The following is a 22,816-nucleotide window of genomic DNA, read 5'->3' on the forward strand; positions in this document are numbered from 1 at the left end:
GCTCCCGCACTTTGCCACTCCGAGTCTGCCGGATATCCGCCCCGAGGAAGAAGATTAGATCGTACAGTCATGTTTCATGAGTATTTACACCCCAGTACTTCCACCTAGTGCTTTCCCTGTACTCTCTTATATCATAGCCCGCAAGCTGGAGTTTCTACCATAAATCAATGAGCGTGTATGTGAGCTTTCTAGTTACTGCTTATTACTTAAGGGGTTGAATGAAGTTTTAACAGGCAGAATGGAAGGTGGCCTGGAGCCTTTCGGAGTACTGGGGTGCAAATACTCATGAAATGCCACTGTAGACAATAAGATACATTATATACATTTATTCCATATTGCAAAAGCCTGGCATCTCTACTCTGTGCTATCATTTATTATTCTTACACCAAGAAAAGACAACCAAAAAGACAACTAAAAGAATACATCGGAGTTTTTACATGTAACATCCACTTATATTTGAGCCAGATAGGTCAGATTTTTCTTAAAAGACTGTATGTACCTTCTGGGAGTATCAAGGAATGTATCGAGCATAGTGACTAGGTAAAAGTCCATATTATACCGCCTTCTGGTACAGAAACGCCGCCCGTTATCTTTAAATTTTGACTGGTGGAGAATCAAATTGCCAGCAGAATATGGAGAGAGGTCTTCCAAGGTTAGCAGTCCAAGGTTAGCAGGAGGCAATAGACCCGAGGTTGGAATTTTTTGACTAATCACCCATGTGATCAGTCCAGCCCTGGGGACTTTCACACCTTCTCCGTCAACATACCCAGCCAACTCCACCCACTTTTGATATCTCTTCAATTCATACAATTCTGTCCATGCCTCGACATTCAGTTGTGTTTCCACCGTAAATCTGTACTTTTGAATATCCTCTTGATCCTAGTCCCTTGGCTGCTCAGTATAATCCCCCTTAATCCCCTCCAACTGACATGTCTGTTTAGCCCCCGCATCTCGAATAATCCGGATAATCTCCGGGAATGACCTGTACGACTCAGCCGCACGCGCTGGTGTACCTTGACTCTTGTCGTAGACCAGGTTCTGCTCCAGCGCTTTCGTGTGTGCCGCACCAGGTTTGTAATATGCCAGTCTTTGCATGTGTGCACGACCGGAGTGAATGGCTCGATCTAGGGGTGTCCATCGTGGAGAGTTCTTTTTGTCGGTCTTGTTGATGTAGCTGGCGAGACCGATAGAGAGGATGCTCAACGTGAGCGGCTTTCCGCTCTCTGCAGTGGCGAAGAGGGGTTCGTTGCTGTTTGGATTGTGGAGAATAGTACTGTGTGTAGACATGTTGGATGCCAGGGCTGAGATGGGGGAGAAGGTGCTGGGTGAGGTCGTGACTGTCTTGGTCAGTGGGAACAAGATTATTGGCAATTGAATATAAGATGTCCCGCCCTTGGGAGTTCAGGACGAGGGGATCGGCGCCTTTCTGGAGCAAGAACCGCGCCCACGCCTTGCGGGATCGAGTTCAGTCTCCGGGGCTATAGATAGTGGGGATTCGCCAAGACAGGTCTTTGCGTTGATGTCTGCTGGAGGGGAGTGACCGAGGCAAATCTCGCATGCAACCTCGAATTTGTTCTCCGGGTGGTAGGTGGTTGTTAACTCGTGGGGTGGAGTGGACTCTTCGTATCATTTACAGGCGTCAATGTTTGGCATGGCCGTGACTATCTTTTTAAGTGCCAGTAGGTATAAATAGGGATAGTCGAGACGCGGTCCAACGATAGAGGCCCATAAATGCAGGACTGTATCTACCGGGGTCGCCTCCAAATTAGCTCCAGCATCCAGAATGCACATATGATACCCCCATCCTAACATCCTTACTCGGCTACCGCTGCAATGGGGGTCAAACAAGGTCTATCTCTATTATCGGCGTTGATTTCTATACCAGCCTTCGACTAATATCTTGACCAAATCCACGATCTGCGCCAAATGATACTCCCAGGTCCCATGTCGGATCCAATGATGCCAGTGATAATGCAGGTAGCCATGCCGGTCAAAAAAATACTTAGTGATCCCGTACAAGTTATTTCTGTGAAGGAACGAAGTCAAATTGATTCAATACTGACTAAGTCGACATGCTGTTTATAAAAAGCTTGGAGAAGGAAGGAATGAAGCAAGCGGGACAATAATAAGGATAGACTTCGGCACAACCCACTCTAACCCGGACCCAACCCAACCTAACCTAACCCAAAATGGGTTTTGGGTCCATTGCTTCGACCCAACGATGGGTAACCCATTGGGGCCCTAATATAGTGTAAACCAGATAAACAGACTTCTAGCGTATAACTGCATAATTAATGCATTTTTTGCTTATAATATTGAGTATTTTACTTATAGCGCTCTTCTAGAATAAATTAAGAATAAATTAAATAATTAAATCAGGATGTATTTCTCTAATATTACTCGAAATCCTCATCTGCCCTACTCTTACGCTTCCTCCCTAAGGCCCGTCTCTGAGTTATAGTCTCTGGTAACTCTGGCTCTATCACCTCTATATCTATATCTATTAAATAAGGAGATATCTCTCGCAGTCTATTATCTACTCCTTCTTCCTCTTCATTATCACTAAATAGGTTAAGCTTAGTATCCTCTGAATATTCATCGTTCTGCTCCTTCGCCGACTTAATCTCAGCTAGTGTAAAGAACTGCTTAAGCTGCTTTACCTTAGTATCCTTAATATTAAATCTTATTATGTATAGAAATAACATAAGCTCCTCGATTATTTCGGACTTTAGACGACCACGGCGATAGTGATAAATATCCTAAGTAGTATTAAAGAGCCGTTCGACACTAGTACTAATTACTAGAATAGAGAGAATATCGCGAGTAAGTAACGCGATCGTAGGGAAACGAGATTAGTTCTCCCGCTAGAATTAAAGAGGTTTAATATTAATTAGATCTAGTAGTATAAATATATTAGTATTATCCTATATAGGGAAGAAATAGATTATGAACATACCACTATCGAGGTATTAAGTTATCTTATCACTAGCTAGCTTTATAGATATCTTATTACTCTTTAGTATCTTATTTAGCCTAGAATTAGATAATACTATTATTAGAGTATTAGTCGATCCTTGATTTATTATAAGACGCTCTTAATACGGAATTAATAATTCTAAGAACGATTTCCGGTAGGCATCACGCTAGTGAGGCTCCTAATTATTAGATAGAGAGAACTAAAATCTGCTATTAGGTGCTAGCATTATCCTAACTATATAGATATGTCCTTTAAGATTATCGGTTTAAGAGTAGTACTCATTAAGTTTTAAGCGACTAGCTATAGGTGCTTTAAGTATATCTGATTTCTATAGAACACGCTTACGTTTAAGTAGCGCCTCTGCTTTAAAAAAGTGATTAAAGAGGGCATTATAAATCTTAAAGATAAGATGTGTAACTTAGTCGAAGTTACTCTATATATTTAAATTACGATTTAAATCCTAGGAAATCTTACTTTTTCTGCCTATAGTCGGTTTATAGCCACCACTTAACCCATTCTTTATATGCCATATTATCATAAAGCACATATGCCTTTCTCCGATCGGGGCTAACGCGAGTAAGAGAGTGTGGAATTAGTAGAAGGTTAGAGGGCCGAAGGAAGTTAGTATTAATAGCACTAAAAGGGTTAATTATAAGCTGGCTACTAGATAGGGTTAGAACTCGAGAAGAGGGTATAAGATAGCTAAGGTTATCTATATCCGCATCGTAAAGAGTAGGTAAAAAGTCAGAATGCTGGCTTTAGGACATTACGACCGAAAAGGGGAATACTATAGAGGTAAGGGGGAAAGGCAGAGAGAGTATATACTTATAATAGAAGGGTATATGAACGGTAAACACCTTAGTCCTATAGTAAAGTAGATAGATTAAAGGGTATAAGCTATAATGTTATTTAATTAGCTATATAAGCTCTATTTAAATGGGTCTAACCTAAGAGAACCTAATAGGACCTAATAGGACCTATTAAAACCTAAGAGAACCTATTCATAACCCATTAAAACCTAAGAGAACCCATTCATAACCCATCGAAACCTAAGAGGACCCATTTATAACCCATTAAAACCTAAGAGGACCTATTCATAACCCACTCCCCCAGAAGATCCCTTAAAAATGTTTCATTTACCCTCCCAGAAGAGCTTTTCTAACCGCGGTCAGAGATAATAATATATACACCTACACCCCCCTAGAAGGGCTTTTCTGACCGCGGTCAGAAAATATAAGAGAAGAGAAATATAGCTTTAATATAATATTAATTATATATAAAATTAAATAAGAATAAGATATTTCTATTTATATTCATAGTTATCCTATAATATATACATACTCCCCTCTACCATAAATATATATTTTTAATAGTCTACAGTCAATAAATGATTAAATTAATAGAACACCACTATACTATGATTAATGTGAATTTTCATCAGTAATCAATATAATATAAAGCCTATTAGCTTTAAATTCAGGGTAATTATATAAATTTTCTAACTTAATATTGTGATAGTGTAGTAATATTTGATGAATAAACCAGAACAGCTGTGAAAAACAGTAATTTATTTGAATGACTTAGCATTATTATGAACGCCAAGACCTATCTTTTATGCAAAAATGGGTTTAAATGGGTTCAAATGGGTTATTATTGGGTTATTGGGTTTAACCCATTGGGTTTTGGGTCAGAGGTTCCGACCCAAAATGGGTTCTGCCGAAGTCTAGTAGATATACTCGTTCGTCTCTAAGAGCCTCCACGTCGAGTAGTAGCTTATTCTCGATTAACATTCGGAATATAGGCCATTCCGTCCTAATTCCTTTAAAGGTAGGGGGATTAGGTAGTCGCGTACGGGGGCGTCGGGTTAGGTTCGCGCCGACCGGGCCTTAGTCGAGGCCTTCGTTAGCTTCTAGGCTCCGGTCGTATGTCTTATGTGTTATATCCGCTGCTAGTGTTAGCCGTGCGGGTACGTTCGTCTGGATTAGCTCTTCGAGCTATCGGATCCTCTCTTCTTACGCTCGTGCGCTTTCTCTTCTTAGTTAGTAGCGGCTTATACTATCTGCTATATTATTAGCCGGGCTTATGCGGGTGGGCTTAACGGCTCCGTGTTTTCCATCATGTTATTTCGTCGTTATGCCTAGTGCTTCTAGGGCTTTCCGTCGGTGCGCGTTAGCCTATTTAGCCGTACTCTTTCTGATCTTTACGGAAGAGGAAGCTTTTAGAATGTGAAGGGACGCAGCCAGTCTTGATTTAAACTAAGCCGTTTGCAGTTATCTAAAAGCTTAAGGAGAGAAGTAGGAACTGACGGGGTCGAGCGTAGATGAAAGGTGGTGGGCGGGAGGTCACGTGCACGCACGTGATATCAACCGGGCAGTGGCCCGTTACAATTTAGGTTAGCTTTTATTGACCTAAGGAGGTCCTTTAAGCTAAGCTAGATCACATAGGTAAGGCATAGAATTCGTATAACTCGTATACTATCTAGGAGATTAAGCTATTCGATCGACTAGTGAAGGCTCTCCGTAAGTGTTTTATTATTAGAGGCATTATCGGTTGTCACCGTAAGCACACTATTAATAATATTATGCTACTATAGTATATCCTATAGTATCTCACCTAGGTGACTACTAGTGTACTAACTAACGTATTCCACCCCCAAGTGGCGCACACCCCCAAGTGACGCACCCCATCTAACCCATTAAATTTAAATGCATTTATCTCAACCATGACGCCCTTAAAATCAATTCAACTAACTGACTGGCCTATCTGAAAATGTCTCTCTTCTATGTCCTGGCTTCCTACATATTCCACACCCCCGGGGGGCCCGCGTACGTGGCTGAATAGCCGATTCTGTAGGTATGCTAGGGCCGGGGGGAGGTCCTTTAGTTACTGCCTGTTACTGCATAATTAATGCAGAGGCTTCTTAAACTAAGAGGCCTTCCTCGCCGGGTATCTACCCTCGAGATCGAATGCGCTTTACTTCTGCTTCTCGTTAGTGGCGCGTAATTCCTTATTTTCTTTAGCGAGTAAGATAACACCTTGTATTATAAGACGGAAGCCTTTTATAAGCTGGTTTAATGCACGATCTAACGGGTTAGGCGGGCTTCGAGATCTTATACGAAGTAAAGCTTTGATTAATGAAGCCTATCGACGTAGTTCTTTCTCTGTAGCTAGTGTGTTTAGTGTAAAATTTCGACTTAATTCACTCCCCCGGCTTAGGGGGTAGGGGTTCGAAGTTAAATATCTAGCTTCGAGATCACTCGATTAGGTATAAAAGGTACTAAACTAGCTACTCCGAAGCTATTTTTAATAATCTCCGATTTAAAAGCTTTAATTCGTGCGAGGGGGTACGCTTCGAGGAAGTTAAATTTATTGATAGAGTCCCGCGTCTCATTTTTATCTTAACTAGCCGACTATATAATCGTTTTAATACCGCAAAATAGCCGATATTAAGAGGCTATAAAAGATAAGAGGAGTGAGGTGGCATATAGATCGGTATTACCTTATTTTACTTATAAATCTCGTCGGATTTCGGGGTTAAATGGCTTCCGTGTCCGTTAAGTATTAAAAGTCGATACCCCCCTTCGTACGCGAAGAAGTGCTAGGAATAAAGAGATTTTTAAGCTAGCGAAGTCTAATTTAATGTTAGTCTAATTATTTAGCCTAAAATTAAATCTCTAGTTATCCAGAAGGCCGTCGAACTAAGATTTAAGGAAGACTTTACCTTTAAAAATCACACACGGAGGGAGGGCCCACCCTAAAGCATTCGTACACTTAATAGTAGTCACCTATTCACGCTTTCTAGGTTATAAAAGCGAGCGCTAATTAGGAAGATCACTCCTTATAATCACTGTAATAGCGATTAACCCTATTATAAAACTAGCCTCGTTAAAGTTATAAACGTTATTAGGGTCGATTCTAAATTAAATGGTTATTTTTTAAATAAGATCGAACCACTCTTAAATGATTTTTAGATCTTCGCATTTCGCACGTTCGTGTGAAGGGCTGAAGCTTTATTGATTCAATTAGGCTAGGCCAACATGCTGTTTACATCAATCTTGGAGAAAAGGTAACTATCTACTGGCGATGGGGGTTTATGTATGTTGTGGGCACGTGCCTCACGTGATTCAAGCCGGGCTCTGGCCCGTTACAGTTCGTAATCATAGCGTTTCGAGAATCGGGAGGAGAGGATAGGGTATCGTTTAATAAGATTTGTAACCTAGTTTTCGCCGACCGAAATAATAGGGGTGGTTTTATGTTATTAGAGAAGATTCGCCATTTCTCGAATAGTATAAGGACAGGGGGTAGCTCTGCGAGGGTCTATAGAGATTATCCATTTTTAAAGAGATTCCTCTTTAATATCTGTTAATTTATGGTTATTAGCACGTACTTCTGCTTAGTTTTAGTGGCCGCGTAGTCGATCTTAGAGAGTTATGCGAGGTACGTTAAACGGCGCGCCACTTCTCGAATTAAGGAGATTTCTTAGTTCTTAAAAGCCTAGATAGCTAGCTAATAAGATCCTACCCTCTTACTCTATTAAATTCCTAGGGCATTAAGAGCGAATTAGTGGCATGGTGGGTGGTTGAAGAAAGAAGGTCTAATTAATTGACGTGTTTCGCGATAGGGGGCCGCTTGAGAAATACGTTAGTGGGTCTACACTTAATTTATAGTATATCGGATCTATATAAGTACCCTTTTACGAATAGACCCTATCCTATATAGTCGTAAGCTACTTTATACAAGTTAATATCACACTCTCCCTAAGTCTTTATACTATCCCTTATATTATAATTTATTATTATATTAACTAGACTTTAACCTAACGTATTTCACCACCGAGTGGATCACACCACCGAGTGGATCAGCAAACCCAACCCTATGAATTTAATTCCATTTATCTCAACCAAAACGCCATTAAATTAATTCAACTAATTAACTGGTCTATCTGGACATGTTTCTCTTCTATGCCCTGGCAATCTGCATATTCCACACCCCCGGGGGGGCCGCGTACGTGGCTGAATAGCCGATTCTCTAGGTACACTGGGATCCGGGGGAGGTGCTTCACCTACTTCCTGTTGCTGCATAATTAATGCAGAGGCTTCTTCGACTGAGAGTCCTTCTTCGGAGGGTATATGCCTTCGAGATCTAGCCCGCTTTTGCTTCTGCTTCTCGTTAGCAGCGCGTAAATCGCTGACTTCTTTCTCGAGAAAAGCAGCAGACTGCATAGTGATTTGACAGGCTTTTAAAACCTGATTTATCGCGCAATTTAGCGGGCTCGGAGGGCTCCTCGATCTAGTACGAAGTAAAGCTTTAATTGACGAAGCTTACTTTTGTAATTGCACGTAGTTCGAGGGCGTTTTAGGGTCCTAATCGCTCCCCCTACTCGGAGGGGGGGTAGGAGTTCGAAGTTGAATATCTAGCTTCGAGATCACTTAATCAGGTGCAAAAGGTACTAAACCAGCTGCTTTAAAGCTATTCTTAATCGTCTCCGATTTAAAAGCTTCGATTCGTGCGAGGGGGTATATTTCGAGGAAGTTAAGTTTATCGATATGGTTGATCCGAGTCCGCATTTTCATTTCAGCCAGCCGACCATACGATCGTTTTAACACCGTAAAACAGCCGATATCGAGAGGCTGTAAAAGGTGAGAGGAGTGAGGTGGCATACAGATCGGTACCACCTTATTTTGCTCACAGATCTCATCGAATTTCGGGGTTAAATGGCTTCTATGTCCGTCGAGTATTAAAAGTCGATACCCCCCCTTCGTACGTGAAGAAGTCGTCGGAATAAAGAGCTTTTCGAGCCAGCGAACTCCAATTTCATCAGAGGTCTAACCGTTTAGACTAACTTTAAATCGCCAGTTATCCGGAAGGCTATCGAACCAAGATTCGAGGAAGACTTTGCCTTTAAAAATCACACACGGAGGCAGGGCCCACCCCGAAGCATTCGTACATTTAATAGTAGTCACCCATTCACGATTTCCAGGTTATAAAACCGGGCGCCGACCGTAGAAATCGCTCCTCGTAACTACCTTAGCTGTAGCGATTAATCCCATCGCGAAACCAGTCTCATCGAAGTTATAAACGTCATCGGGGTCGATTCCGAATTAAAGGATTATTTTTTGAATAAGATCGAACCACTCTCGAATAGTTTTCGGGTCTTCGCATTTCGCACGTTCGTAATTATACCGTTTCGAGAATCGGGAGGAGAGTAGAGGACGTCGTTTAATATATTTTATAACCTAATTTTCGCCGACCGAAAGAACCGGGGTAGTTCCGCGCTTTTCGAGGAGAAGATTCGCCATTTCTCGTATCATAGAAGGCCGGGGGGCTGATCCACGAGAATCTATAGAGAGAATCCATTTTTAAAGAGAATCCTCTTCAATATCTGTTAATTTCCGGCAATTTGCGCGGGTTTCGGAGCGATTTATGAGACCATTAAGGCGGTTCCGTAAAGAGGAGAATGGCACTTCAAAACGACGCGATGCTTCGCGTATAGAGGTAATTTGCTGGTTTTTAATAGCCTGGATAGCTAATAAAAGCCTACCCTCTTGCTCTGCTGAATTACTAGAGGATCGGGAGCGAATTGGTGGCATAGTGGGTGGTTGAAGTGGTTAAGTGGTAATTCATGGACGTGTTTTCGTGTCGCTGATCCACTCGGTGGTGTGATCCACTCGGTGGTGAAATACGTTAGTGCCTATACTATAGGGCCTTCTTCGCTTCCTCCGAGCTTCTAACTGACCTCTCCTATATCGACGATATATTTTCTTAAGTTTAATCTAAATATTAATCCTAGTCTATTTAATAGCTAATAGACTTCACTAAGTTCACTTAACCGGCCCTTCTTAACTACCCTCTTAAACGCGTTATCCTTAATCAGAGAAAGTGGTTTATTCTCTACGGCGCGATAAATAATGCGTCTAAAGTAAAGTTTATCGAGTGGTAGCGTATAATAATATGCGGTAGCAATACCGAGATATAAAAAGGTTATAATAGAATATAGAATATATATTAGATATCTAGGAGAATTTTAACTAAATAGTATATTATGCTAAGGCGAACCTTTAGTTACATGTCGGACTTATAGGGCCACACCACCTTATCTATTTGTGAAGTAAAGCGGTACGAATACAGTTAAGCGGTATATAACCTCGAGTAGATACTAAAAGAGTAATAAAAGTAAGTCTATATAATAGTCGATTAAAGAGACTATATAGTATATATAGGTAAGCCTTTTATGATTATACCCTATAAGATGTATTCCACCACAGAGTGGATCGGTGACACGAAAACACATCTATGAATTAGCACTTAACCACCCACTATGCCACCAATTCGCTCCCGATCCTCTAGTAATTCAGCCGAGCAAGAGGGTAGGCTTTTATTAGCTATCTAGGCCATTAAAAACCAGTAAATTACCTCTATACGCGAAGTATCGCGTCGTTTTAAAGTGCCATTCTCCTCTTTACGGAACCGCCTTAATGGTCTCATAAATCGCTCCGAAACCCGCGTAAATTACCAGAAATTAACAGATAGTAAAGAGGAATCTCTTTAAAAATGGATTCTCTCTATAGATTCTCGTGGATTAGCCCCCCGGCCTTCTATGATACGAGAAATGGCGAATCTTCTCCTCGAAAAGCGCGGAACTGCCCCGGTTCTTTCGGTCGGCGAAAATTAGGTTATAAAATATATTAAACGACGTCCTCTACTCTCCTCCCGATTCTCGAAACGCTATAATTACGAACGTGCGAAATTAGAAGACCTAAAAACTATTCGAGAGTGGTTAGATCTTATTTAAAAAATAATCCTTTAATTCGGAATCGACCCCGATAACGTTTATAACTTTAATGAGACTAGTTTCGCTATAGGATTAATCGCTATAGCTAAGGTAGTTACGAGGAGCGGTTTCTACGGTCGGCGCCTAGTTTTATAACCTAGAAATCTTGAATAGGTGACTGCTATTAAATGTATAAATGCTTCGGGTTAGGCCCTCCCCTCTATATATTATTTTTAAAGGTAAAGTCTTCCTCGAATCTTAGTTCGATAGCCTTCCGGATAACTAGCGATTTAAAGTTAGTCTAAACAGTTAGACTTCCGATGAAATTAGACTTCGCTAGCTCTAAAAGCTCTTTATTTCGATGGCAGGTATATTATTAAAACCTAATTTAAAAAAAAGCTATAATAGCTAAAAGTGTTAATAATAGCTAAAAGTGTTATAGTTATTACTAAGCCACATGGTATTATATGTGATCCTGTTATACCTACTTTTCTACCAAGGAAACCTGATACTATCGAACCTAAAAATGGTACAATTATCAACGTTAAATACATTTATTTATATTGTATTGTTATACTACCTCTTAATCTATAATATGCAACTAACATCCCTAAACCTATTGCAGATTCAGCTCCTGCTATTATTAAGGTATGTACAGCAAAAGTTTATCCTAACATATCATCAAAACTAGGTGAACTGATTAATATTAAAAATGTTACAGGTAATAACATTATCTCTATAGAAATTAACATTAATATAATGTTTTTTCTATTTAATACAAATCCTAATATCCCTATGACAAATAGAAATATTGAAAAATTCATTTTACCTATATAAAATTTTATTTGATGTATCTATACTACACATATAATTATAATTATTACAAATATTAATTAATATTATATAAACATGTATAAGACTTGAACTTATATTTACGTGTCCGTAGCACGCTATTCTACCATTGAATTGACATATTTTTAAAATATAGAAATAACTTACTATTATAACTAATGATAGTATATATATATATATATATTTTTACATTCTTTTATAGATACTGATTGTATAGCTATAGGCATAGAGCTATGTAAAATTCCACAAATTTCTGAACATTATCCGAAGAAAACCCCTGGACAATTTATGTAAACAGAAGCTTGATTTAATCTACCTAGGTAAGCATCTACTTTAATACCTAAAGGGCAAGCATAAGAATGTATAACATGAGCAGCTGATATAACAATTCTAGTGTGAGTTAATTCAGGTATAATAACTCTATTAACAACTTCTAACATCTAAATTGACCTTGTTCTAAATCACTTTCTGGCACTATATATGAATCAAATTCTATGAATTCATCATCTAAATTTGTGAAATCTGAATATTGGTAACTTCAATATCATTAATGACCTTCAGCATAAACAACTAATGAAGGATCCATAACTTCATCCATTAAATATAATAACTTAAATGATGGGAATGCTATTAATGTTAATATAAATGCTGGTGATATTGTTCAGATTAACTCTATTGAAGTACCATGAGTCATAAAGTTGTGTGCAATAGGTGATTTATTAGCTTAAAAAATTTCTTATAATTAAAATTATCATTCATGGTTACAGTAAATAATATAAGAGCTAAATAAAACATAATATTATTATGCAACTCTTTAATACCTTCCATTTGAGGTGATGCACTATCTTAGAAAAATAAACCCCGAGGGGTTGGAGCATCTAATTATAATTTAGAAATATAATCATGTAAAAACATTTTTTATTTTTATTGTAGTTATAATTTATCTCACTAATCCACGTAAAATTTATTAATCTAATATACATATACGAGCTTGACCGGTTTCGATCCGGCATCTATTTTCTCGACAAGAAAACCCTTTACCAATTAAGTTACTGACCCTACTTGTATATATATATTTATTCAATAATAAGTAAAATATTATTAATATATATTAAAGAATAACCATTTCAAGATTTTATATCAAAATTAAATACTTATCTACTTTCTATTTTTAAAGCATCTTTGCCTAATTCAAAGGCAAAACCTAAAGTTAAAACTAGGAAAAACACTAACATTATTACTAAACCATATAATATATACCATTGGCGTAAGCACTAACAACATAAGGATATACTAGTAAAATTTCTAAATCAAATAATAAAAACAATAAAGTAAATATAAAGAAAGAAATACTAAATTGTGTTCTATTTTGTCCTAAAAAAGAATGAAAACCACATTTAAAAACACTATCCTTCTCTTGATAAGGATTATGAGGTGATAATATCAAATTAACTAATAACAACATTATACCTAATACTGGAATTAAAAATAAAAAGAACGTTATTGTTGCCATATTTAAAGGTTTAAATTTTTATAAGATATAAGTTTTATATTAATATTTTCTTACAAAGGTTTAAATTAAAATTAATAATAAAACGTATTATTAAATTAAATATATATATATATATATAAGATTGACATTAATATATATATATTCAAAATTAAGCTACATATAATAATAAAAAAGCCATCATCAAAGCAAACAATCCTGTTGCTTCTGTAAATGTAAACCCTAATATAGCATATGAAAATAATTGTCCTCTTAAAGAAGGGTTTCTTGCTACACCTAATATTAATGCACCAAAAACTATACTAACTCCTACTCTTGCTCCTATTAATCCTGTTATGGCCATACCAGTACCTATAATTTTAGCTGTTATAACATAGTTTAAAATTAAATTATGTTTACTTATAGCTATTTACAGTTAAACACATTAGATAACATTTATCTAACTAAGATAGCTTAAAATATCCAGTATACAGGAGATTTCTTCCCTAATCATTCCGGAATTTAAAGATAATTCATTACTTAGTGGTAATAAAAATTGTTCTAATTCCACTATTCTTTCTTTAGTGGAATCGTATCAGTATATCTAGACATTTTACAGAGTCTATTATAGCTTCATAAGCCATACGATAAGACATATTATCTAAACCTTCCATAACGTATTTCACAAGCGAGTGGGCCACACAAGCGAGTGGGCCACCCAACCCAAAACGCGTCCCTCAATTTGCACTTAATTAATTCAACCACCCACTATGCCACCAATTCGCTCTCAAACCTCTCAAAAATCAATAGAGCAAGAGGGTAGGGTATTATTAGCTATCTAGGCTATAAAAACCCAGCCAAAGCTCTCTCTTCGTGAAGCAGCGCGCCATTTTGAAGTCCCTAGAAGCACTCTCTAACGCCGTCTACAGCATATCCCCCACCGCGCGATTTCACGCGTAAATTCTCATAAATTAACATAAACTGAGGAGGAATCTCTTTAAAAATGGATTCTCTCTATGGATTCTCGTGGAGTAGCTCCCCGTCCTGCCTCCGTACGAGAAATGGCCGATATACTACTTTAACGTCGTGGAATTACCCTAGCTCCTTCAGTTAGCTATAACTGGGTGACAAACTTTATTAACCGGCATCCCTATATCTCCTCCCGATTCTTAAGACGCTACGATTACTAACGCGCGAAGTGCGAAGAGCCGAAGATCATTTCTGAATGGTTCGATCTTATCTAAAAAACAGTCCTTTAATTTAGGATCGATCCTAACGATATTTATAACTTTAATAAGACTAGATTCGCCATGGGATTAATTACCACAGTAAAGATAATCACGAGTAATGAATACCACGGTCGGCGGTCGCTTTTATAACCTAGAAATCGTGAGTGGGTGACTACTATCGAGTGTATAGGCGCGTCTAGTTAGGCCCTCCCCCCGTGTATTATTTTTAAAGGTAAAGTCTACTTAGAATCATGGTTTAAAGGCCTACTAAACGACTAGCGAATTAAAGTCAGTCCTAATGGTTAGACTTCAGATGGAATTAGACTTCGTTAGCTTAAAAAACTCTTTATTCCTTATACTTCTACGCGTACGAAGGGGAGATATAGGCTTCTAGTTCTTAACGGACATAGAAGCCATTTAACCCCTAAATTCGATGAAATTTATGAGTAAAATCAGGTTATACTAATTTATATGCCTACACATTCCTCTTATCTTTTATAACCCTTAGATATCGGTTATTTTGCCGTGTTAAAGCGATCTTATGGTCGGCTGGTGGAGTTAAAAATGAGAAGTGGACTTAACCATATCGATAAACTTGACTTCCTTAAAGCATACCCTATGGCACGAATGGAGGCGTTTAAATTAGAGACTATTAAGAATAGCTTTAAAGCTGCTGGTTTAGTGCCTTTTACACCTAATTAAGTGATATCAAAGCTCGATATTTAACTTCGAACCCTAACCCCCCCCCCCCCCCCTAGTAGGGGGGAGTGATTTAAGCCGGAATTTTACTCTAAAAACGCCTTCTACCGAGAAAGAACTACGTCGACAGGCTTCATTAATCAAAGCTTTACTTCATAAAGGCTCTTAAAGTCCACTAAGCCCATCAAATCGTGCATTAAACCAGCTGGTGAAAGGGTTCCGTCTTTTAATGTAAGGTGCTATTTTACTAGCTGAAGAAAACAAGGTTTTACGGGATAAAAACGAGAAGCAGAAGCAAAAACGGACTAGGTCCCGAAGGCAGATACCCTCCGAGGAAGGTCTCTCAGTTAAAGAAGCCTCTGCATTAATTATGCAGTAATAAGAAGTAACTGAAGCACCTCTCCCCGGCCCCGGCATGCCTAGAGAATCGACTATTCAGCCACGTACGCGGCCCCCTCGGGGGTGTGGAATATGCAGATTGCCAGGGCATAGAAGAGAAACATGTCCAGATAGACCAGTTAGTTAGTTGAATTAATTTAATGGTGTTTTCGTCGAGAAAAGTATAGTTGAATTCAATGGGTTTAGTTGGGTGGCCCACTCGCTTGTGTGGCCCACTCGCTTGTGAAATACGTTATCAATAGAATAGTTAGTTATTATAGATAATATTATCTATACGCATCAGATTACTGTATGCAACCTCATTGATAGGTAAACCATTATTTAAGTTTTCTATACCTACTAACGTATTCGGTAAGCGAGCGGCGCACGCAAGCGAGTGGCGCACCTAACCCAAACCATTGGATTCAACTATATTTATCTCAACCAAAACATCATTAAATTAATTCAACCAAATTGATTTATCTAGCTAGGCATCTATTGATTTTATGCCCTATTTCTCCATAACCACTACACTTTAGGGAGGCCCGCGAACGTGGTTATAAAGCCGGCGATAGGCTTCTTCGTGGAGGGGAGGGAGGTGCTTTAACTACTTCCACCAGCTCAGTAATTAATTAAGAAGCTTCTTAAACTGAGAGGCCTTCTTCGGCAGGTATCTGCCTTCGGGATCGAGTGCGCTTTTGCTTCTGCTTCTCGTTAGCGGCGCGTAATTCGCTTACTTCTTTCTTAAGAAGTGCAGCGGATTATATAGCACCTTATATTATAAGATAGAAGCCCTTCATAAGCTGGTTTGATGCACTATCTAACGGGCTAGGCGGACTTCGAGATCTTATACGAAGTAAAGCTTTAATTAACGAAGCCTATCGACGTAGTTTTTTCTCTGTAGCTAGTGTTTTTAGTGTGAAATTCCGGCTTAATTCGCTCCCCTAGCTTGGGGGGGGGGGGGGGGGGGGGGTTGGCTAGTGTTCGAAGACGAATATTTAGCTTCGAGATCATTCGGTGGGGTGTAAAAGGTACTAAGCCAGCTGCTCCGAAGCTATTTTTAGCAGACGAATCAGACCGCCGAAATAGCCATACGGTTCGTCGCCGACGATATTAGGTATAAAGACTAGAAAGCTGCGATTCCTATCATCGTGGGCACGCATAATAGTTCGGTCCATACGGTCGGTCATAGTGAAAACATAGGGAAAACACCTAACGAAATGGTGTTCGGATTCTAGCCGAATACCCCGGTCCAGATGAAAGTCGAAAACCTATAAGAGGACCGAGTAATCAATAGGCTAGACGCGGTTGACACCATTCGATATGCTCAGTAGATCATAAAAGAGCGATTCGACGGTCGGTATACCCCGCTAAAACTAGTAGTCAGTGATTTAGCATACGTTAGGCTACACAGCGGCTATAACGTACTAAGCAGGACACACCATGAGTTTAACGATTAACGCGTGGGCCCATTTAAGGTCATTAGGGCGTTAACGAACGTATACGAGCTAGCGTTACCGCCGATATTGGCCATTTATCCGGTGATCTCCGTCGAACACCTAGAACTATATCCCCTAGGGGAGAACCCCTATAATCAGTAGTTTAGTATAAATCTACCTAAACCGGTAGACTCGGCAGATAGCGACTAGAGACTATATAAGACTAAAAATACTATAAAGGCACTCTTCTAAATATGATATTTTATCCTGTAAGGTTTTATAATCATATATTAGTTTTAATGAGACGTTATAGTAATATACTATATATACCTATAATAATCCCTATATATAATACAATATAAGGATTAAGGGCGCATCTTTTAACTTATTTTATGAATCTCGTCGAATTTAGGGGGGTTAAATGGCGGATCATGTCCTTAAAAAAGCGTCGAACTACCGGACTTTTAATAGTCCCCGATTTAAAGGCTTTAATTCGTGCGAGGGGTATACGTTACGGAAGTTAAGTTTATCGATATAGTTAATCCCGTTCTGCATTTCGTCTTAACTAGCCGACTATATAGTTACACACAGACATAAAATAACGAGGCTATAAAAAGGAAGAGGAGTGTGGAGGTGTATAGGGTAGTATAATATGATTTTTCTCATAAGCCTCGTCGAACTTCCGAGCTAACTAGCTCCCGTGACTATTAAGTACCAGAAGTTGATACCTTCCCTTCGTACGCGAAGTAGTTAATAGAATTAAGAGCGTTTTTAAGCCACTTAAGTCTAATTTCTTCTAAAGTCCAGCCATTGGGGCTTACTTCAAACGCTAGTTCTCCGGAATGCCTTTAAAAATCATATATAGAGAGGAAGCGCCTACCTAGGAGCATATTTATACACTTAAATATAGTCGCCTATTAACGAATTCTAGGATATAAAACTACTCTCTAATAAGGTAGATAAATGACTTCTTTAAAATTTCGTTATAGTTAATATTGTTCCTTTTATAAAAACTAGTCTCGTTAAAAGTTATATATATTATCAGGTCGATCCTAAATTAAAGGATAATGGTTTTAGCTTCGAAGTTGCTAGTAAAGTACCTCCTATACCTAACTAAATGACCTCAAACCTAAATGTTCGTCTTCGAACACCGACCCCCCCCCCCCCTAAGTTAGGGGAGTAAATTAAGTCGAGATTTTACACTAAAAACACTAGCTATAAAGAAACAATTACGTTAATAGCCTTCGTTAATTTTAGCTCTACTTTGTATAAGGTAACGAAGTTCCCTCTAATAGTAGCTTATACAGTGGTGTTTCATGAGTATTTGACCTTGGGTACTTCGAGTCCCACCTTAGGCTCTGACCGCCATTTTAGACCGCCTACTATATTAGTATATTAAACCTCGTGCACCCTGACGCGCTAGCATATACACTAGATATCAACGCGTTTTAAAGGAATTTTCGCACTGTTTTCTTATTCTCTATACTAAACCATGCCTCCCATACGTGGGAAAAGAGGCCCAGAGCTTGACTGTCTTACTAGAGCTCAGATCTGTGAACTACATCGTACCAATGGTTGGGGTGCAACAACTATAAAAAAGAAGCGATTTCCAGACATTCCACGCTCAACTATTCAGTACACCCTTACTCAAGAGTCAAAGCGTCAAAAGCAACAGTCTTTACCACGCTCAGGGGGGCCAAGGAAGCTTACCGAGGACGACCGTGACCATATCTATGAGACTATACAACAAAACCCGTCAATCTTAGTCGTAGACCTACTTACAGAGGTCGATAATAAGGTCAAACGTACCTCAATTTGGCGGCTAACCCATGAAATGGGCCTTCGAAAGTGGCGGAAAATGCAACGGCCTACTTTAACACCTCTATCTGCGGAAAAACGCCTTAATTGGGCGCGAAGATATGAGCACTTTACTTCCGAGGATTGGGCTCGTGTCTATTGGTCCGACGAGTGTACTATTGAACGTGGTATTGGCCAGCGTCAAGAATGGACATTTACCCGTCCAAAGGACCAGCTTTGGGAGCATAAAGAAGAGGGCCGTCAAGTCCAAATGGTTCCACCCCGTGGGAAACAGATTAAACAGATGTTTTGGGCTGCCTTTTCTGGTCTTCCACGACGCTCTGGTTTAATTCCACTATTCGGTGATCCTCAATCTCGCCGTGGTGGTGTTTCATCTCGGACTATTGAAGAGCTTTACCGGCGTGTTCTTCCAACGCTTCTTAATAGTATCGATCAAGATGCTATTTTTCAACAAGATAACGCGCCAGTTCACACAGCCCATATCATTCGGGGGACCCTTAATGAGCTTGAATGTGATACCATGGAATGGCCTCCCTATTCACCTGATTTAAATCCAATTGAGAACCTATGGGCGCTCCTAAAGGCCGAAATACTAAAGCGACACCCCGAGCTAATGCAGCTCCCAAATAACGAGACTACGCTGGATCTACTAGTCGACGCTGCCCAGGAAGCTTGGGAGGGGTTAGATATCGAGATATTTAAGCACCTATCTGATACCATGCCTCATAGAGTTGCTGATGTTATTAAATATGAAGGTTGGCATACTAGCTATTGAATTGGATTGAATTTCGGAGGTTTCTGCCAGGCAATATTAAAAGTGGGCCTACAAAGTGGGCCCAGGCCGAAGTACCCAAGGTCAAATACTCATGAAACACCACTGTAAAAGGCTTCCGGTCTTAGAGTGTAAGGTGCTATCTTATTCGCTAAAGAAAATAAAAAATTACGCGTTACTAACGAGAAGCAGAAGTAGAAGCTCACTCGATCCTAAGGGTAAATACTCACCGAAGAAGGCTTAATAGTTTAAGAAGCTTCTTAATTAAGTACTAAGCCGGTGGAAGTAATTAAAGCACCTCCCCTCCGCGAAGAAGCCCTTCGCCGGCTTCTTAAGTATATACGCGGGCCCCGCTAAAGCGTAGTGGTTATAGAGAAATATGGCATAAAATTAATAGATAACTACCTAGCTAGTTAGATCACTTTAGTGTATTTAATTTAATGGCGTTTTAGTTAAGATAACGTATTCGGTAAGCGAGCTGGCCATGTAAGCCAGCTGGCCACCTCACCTAAAATTGTCCGTGAATTAGCAATTAATTAATTCAACCACCCACCATGCCACCAATTCGCTCCCGATCCTCTAGCAATTCAGCAGAGCAAGAGGGTAGGATCTTATTAGCTATTCAGGCTTTTTAAAAGCAAGAAGTTTCATCAATTCGTGAAGTGGCCCGGCTATTTAACGTACCCCGTTCCACCCTTACTACGCGCCTTAATGGTGTCAGAAACCGCGCGAATTCTCGCGTAAATTCGCAGAAATTAACAGAAACTAAGGAGGAATCTCTTTAAAAATGGATTCTTTCTATGGATTCTTATGGATCTGCCCCCCGGCCCTCTATAGTACGAGAAATGGCGGATCTTCTTCTTTAAAAGCGTGGAACTACCCCGGTTATTTCGGTCGGCGAAAAATGGGTTTATAACTTCGTGAAACGACACCCTCTCCTCTCCTCCTAATTCTCGAGACGCTATAATTATGAACGTGCGAAATGTGAAGACCTAAAAATCATTTAAGGGTAGTTCGATCTTATTTAAAAAATAATCCTTTAATTTAGAATCGACCCCGATAACGTTTATAACTTCGACGAGACTGGTTTCGCGATAGGGTTAATCGCTACAGCGAAGGTGGTCACGAGGAGTGGTCTCCCTAGTCGGCGCTCGCTTTTATAGCCTAGAAATCGTGAATGGGTGACTATTATTAAGTGTACGAATGCTTCGGGGTAGGCCCTCCCTCCGTGTGTGATTTTTAAAGGTAAAGTCTTCCTCGAATCTTAGTTTAACGGCCTTCCGGATGACTAGCGATTTAAAGTTAGTCCGAACGGTTAGACCTCTGATAAAATTAGAGTTCGCTGGCTCGAAAAGCTCTTTATTCCGACGACTTCTTTACGTACGAAGGGGGGTATCGACTTTTAATACTTAACGGACACGGAAGCCATTTAACCCTAAAATTCGACGAGATTTATGAGTAAAATAAGGTGATACCGATCTGTATGCCTCCTCACTCCTCTCACCTTTTACAGCCTCTCGATATCGGTTATTTTACGGTGTTAAAACGATCATAGGGTGGGCTGGTTAAGATAAAAATGAGAAATGGAATCAACCATATCGATAAACTTAACTTCCTCGAAGCATACCCCCTCGCACGAACTAAAGCTTTTAAATCGGAGACTATTAAAAATAGCTTTAGAGCAGCTGGTTTAGTGCCTTTTACACCTAATTAAGTGATCTCGAAGCTAAATATTCGTCTTCGAACACCGACCCCCCTCTAAGCCGGGGGAGTGAATCGAGCCGGAATTTTACACTAAAAACACTAGCTACAGAGAAAGAACTACGTCGATAGGCTTCGTTAATCAAAGCTTTACTTCGTATAAGATCTCGAAGTCCGCCTAGCCCGTCAGATCGTGCATTAAACTAACTTATGAAAGGCTTCCGTCTTATAATGTAAGGCGCTATCTTACTCGCTAAAGAAAATAAGGAATTACGTGCCGAAAACGAGAAGAAGAAGCAAAAGCGGACCCGATCTTCAAGGCAGATAGATCACGAAGGAGATCTTATAGTCCAGGAAGTTCGCGAGCTACGTTCAGAGCCATTTAAGGCCTAAGTAGCGCGTATTAATGCCTATCGTGAGCAGGTTTCAGAGGGTTTACGGCCAGCTACACGGGCCGGGCGAGCGTGTGGAATATGTAGACTACCGGGGCATAGAAGAGAAACATGTCCAGATAGACAAATCAATTTAATTGAATTAATTTAATGGTGTTTTGGTTGAGATAAATATAGTTGAATTTAATGGGTTGGGTGAGGTGGCCAGCTGGCTTACATGGCCAGCTCGCTTACCGAATACGTTATATGAATTTAAATTTAATATGTAGATTTAGGGTAGTCACTTAGGGGCAGTGGCCATTCGGTAGTGAAATACGTTATTAGAATTATAAGAATATCTTATATAAGCGAGATAATTATAATAAAACGGCTATAGCTCTCTCCCTAGGATAGCAGCGGCTTAGAAATAACGACATCTAGTCATATAAAACTAGTAATAGATAATTATTAGAATAAGACTATACCCGGTCCTTACTAAGTAACCTAATACCCCAATTAGGTTACCACACCGCAATGCAAAGTCTTATATAATGTAAATTCTAAAGAACGCACTAATTAGTTTTATATTTTCACCCCTAATAACGCCTATTAAAAATTCCCAAAAGTGCTAATGAATTAATATTTACATCGTCCATCAGTGGAATCCATAGAATAAACCGGCGTGCGGTTTTAGGAGATTCCTCGGCAGTCGATTACTTCGCACTTCACTTTTTTAACTGCCTCTCTTCTATCGCTTACTCCCTAGATTCTCTTACTCGGATCATACCGTTTACATTACCAGCAGTACGGGGGGCCCCTATATTAATCTGCCCCCTAGTTATAGGGGATTTCCGGCCCTTTTTATGCTTTAAAAGAGAAAGATTATCGGTAGTAGGCTAAGCGGTAAGCTTAGCTAAAATCCATGCACTAAATTTAGTATAGTAGCTTTAATCCGTGGCGGATAGAAGCATAAAGCTCACTATCGAGTAAATCAATCTCCGCTTCTAATTTCTAGGTGCTTTTATTTGTACAAATAACTCCCTAGGGGGGGATTAGTAATTAAACTCGGGAATATAACTTCTTGATCATCGTTACTATTAAATATAACGAGATCATCACTAAATCTACCTCTTTTTTAAGAGGATTAAGTACCCTTATATAATTAAAGAGAGAAATGCCGTAATTGGTAAATGCCGATTGAATTACTCGGGTTATAAAAGCTTCACGGACGCTAATAATCTCTCGAAAAAAATCCGACTTTCGGTCGATGCATCCACCCTATGAAATAATGGTATTATCATTCTCCTAATAGTAATGCTT

General features: G+C 39.4%; 2 protein-coding genes across 2 annotated transcripts; one reads left to right on the forward strand and one right to left on the reverse strand.

Annotated features, from left to right (window-relative positions):
• Window positions 1–879: 879 nt before the first annotated feature.
• Window positions 880–1,287, reverse strand: N7447_004532 (uncharacterized protein; the record flags this gene model as incomplete). The annotated part of the gene is made up of 1 exon (XM_057228807.1): window positions 880–1,287. The coding sequence occupies one exon, from the start codon at window positions 1,285–1,287 to the stop codon at window positions 880–882; it is 408 nt and encodes a 135-aa protein (XP_057088148.1).
• A 17,039-nt stretch (window positions 1,288–18,326) lies between these two features.
• On the forward strand, window positions 18,327–19,427 carry N7447_004533 (uncharacterized protein; the record flags this gene model as incomplete). The annotated part of the gene is made up of 1 exon (XM_057228808.1): window positions 18,327–19,427. One exon carries the CDS (start codon window positions 18,327–18,329, stop codon window positions 19,425–19,427), a length of 1,101 nt encoding a protein of 366 aa, XP_057088149.1.
• Window positions 19,428–22,816: the final 3,389 nt, after the last annotated feature.

Source organism: Penicillium robsamsonii (genome assembly GCF_028829455.1).
Source record: "Penicillium robsamsonii strain IBT 29466 chromosome Unknown utg000002l_segment0_segment0, whole genome shotgun sequence".
Lineage (NCBI taxonomy): Eukaryota > Fungi > Ascomycota > Eurotiomycetes > Eurotiales > Aspergillaceae > Penicillium > Penicillium robsamsonii.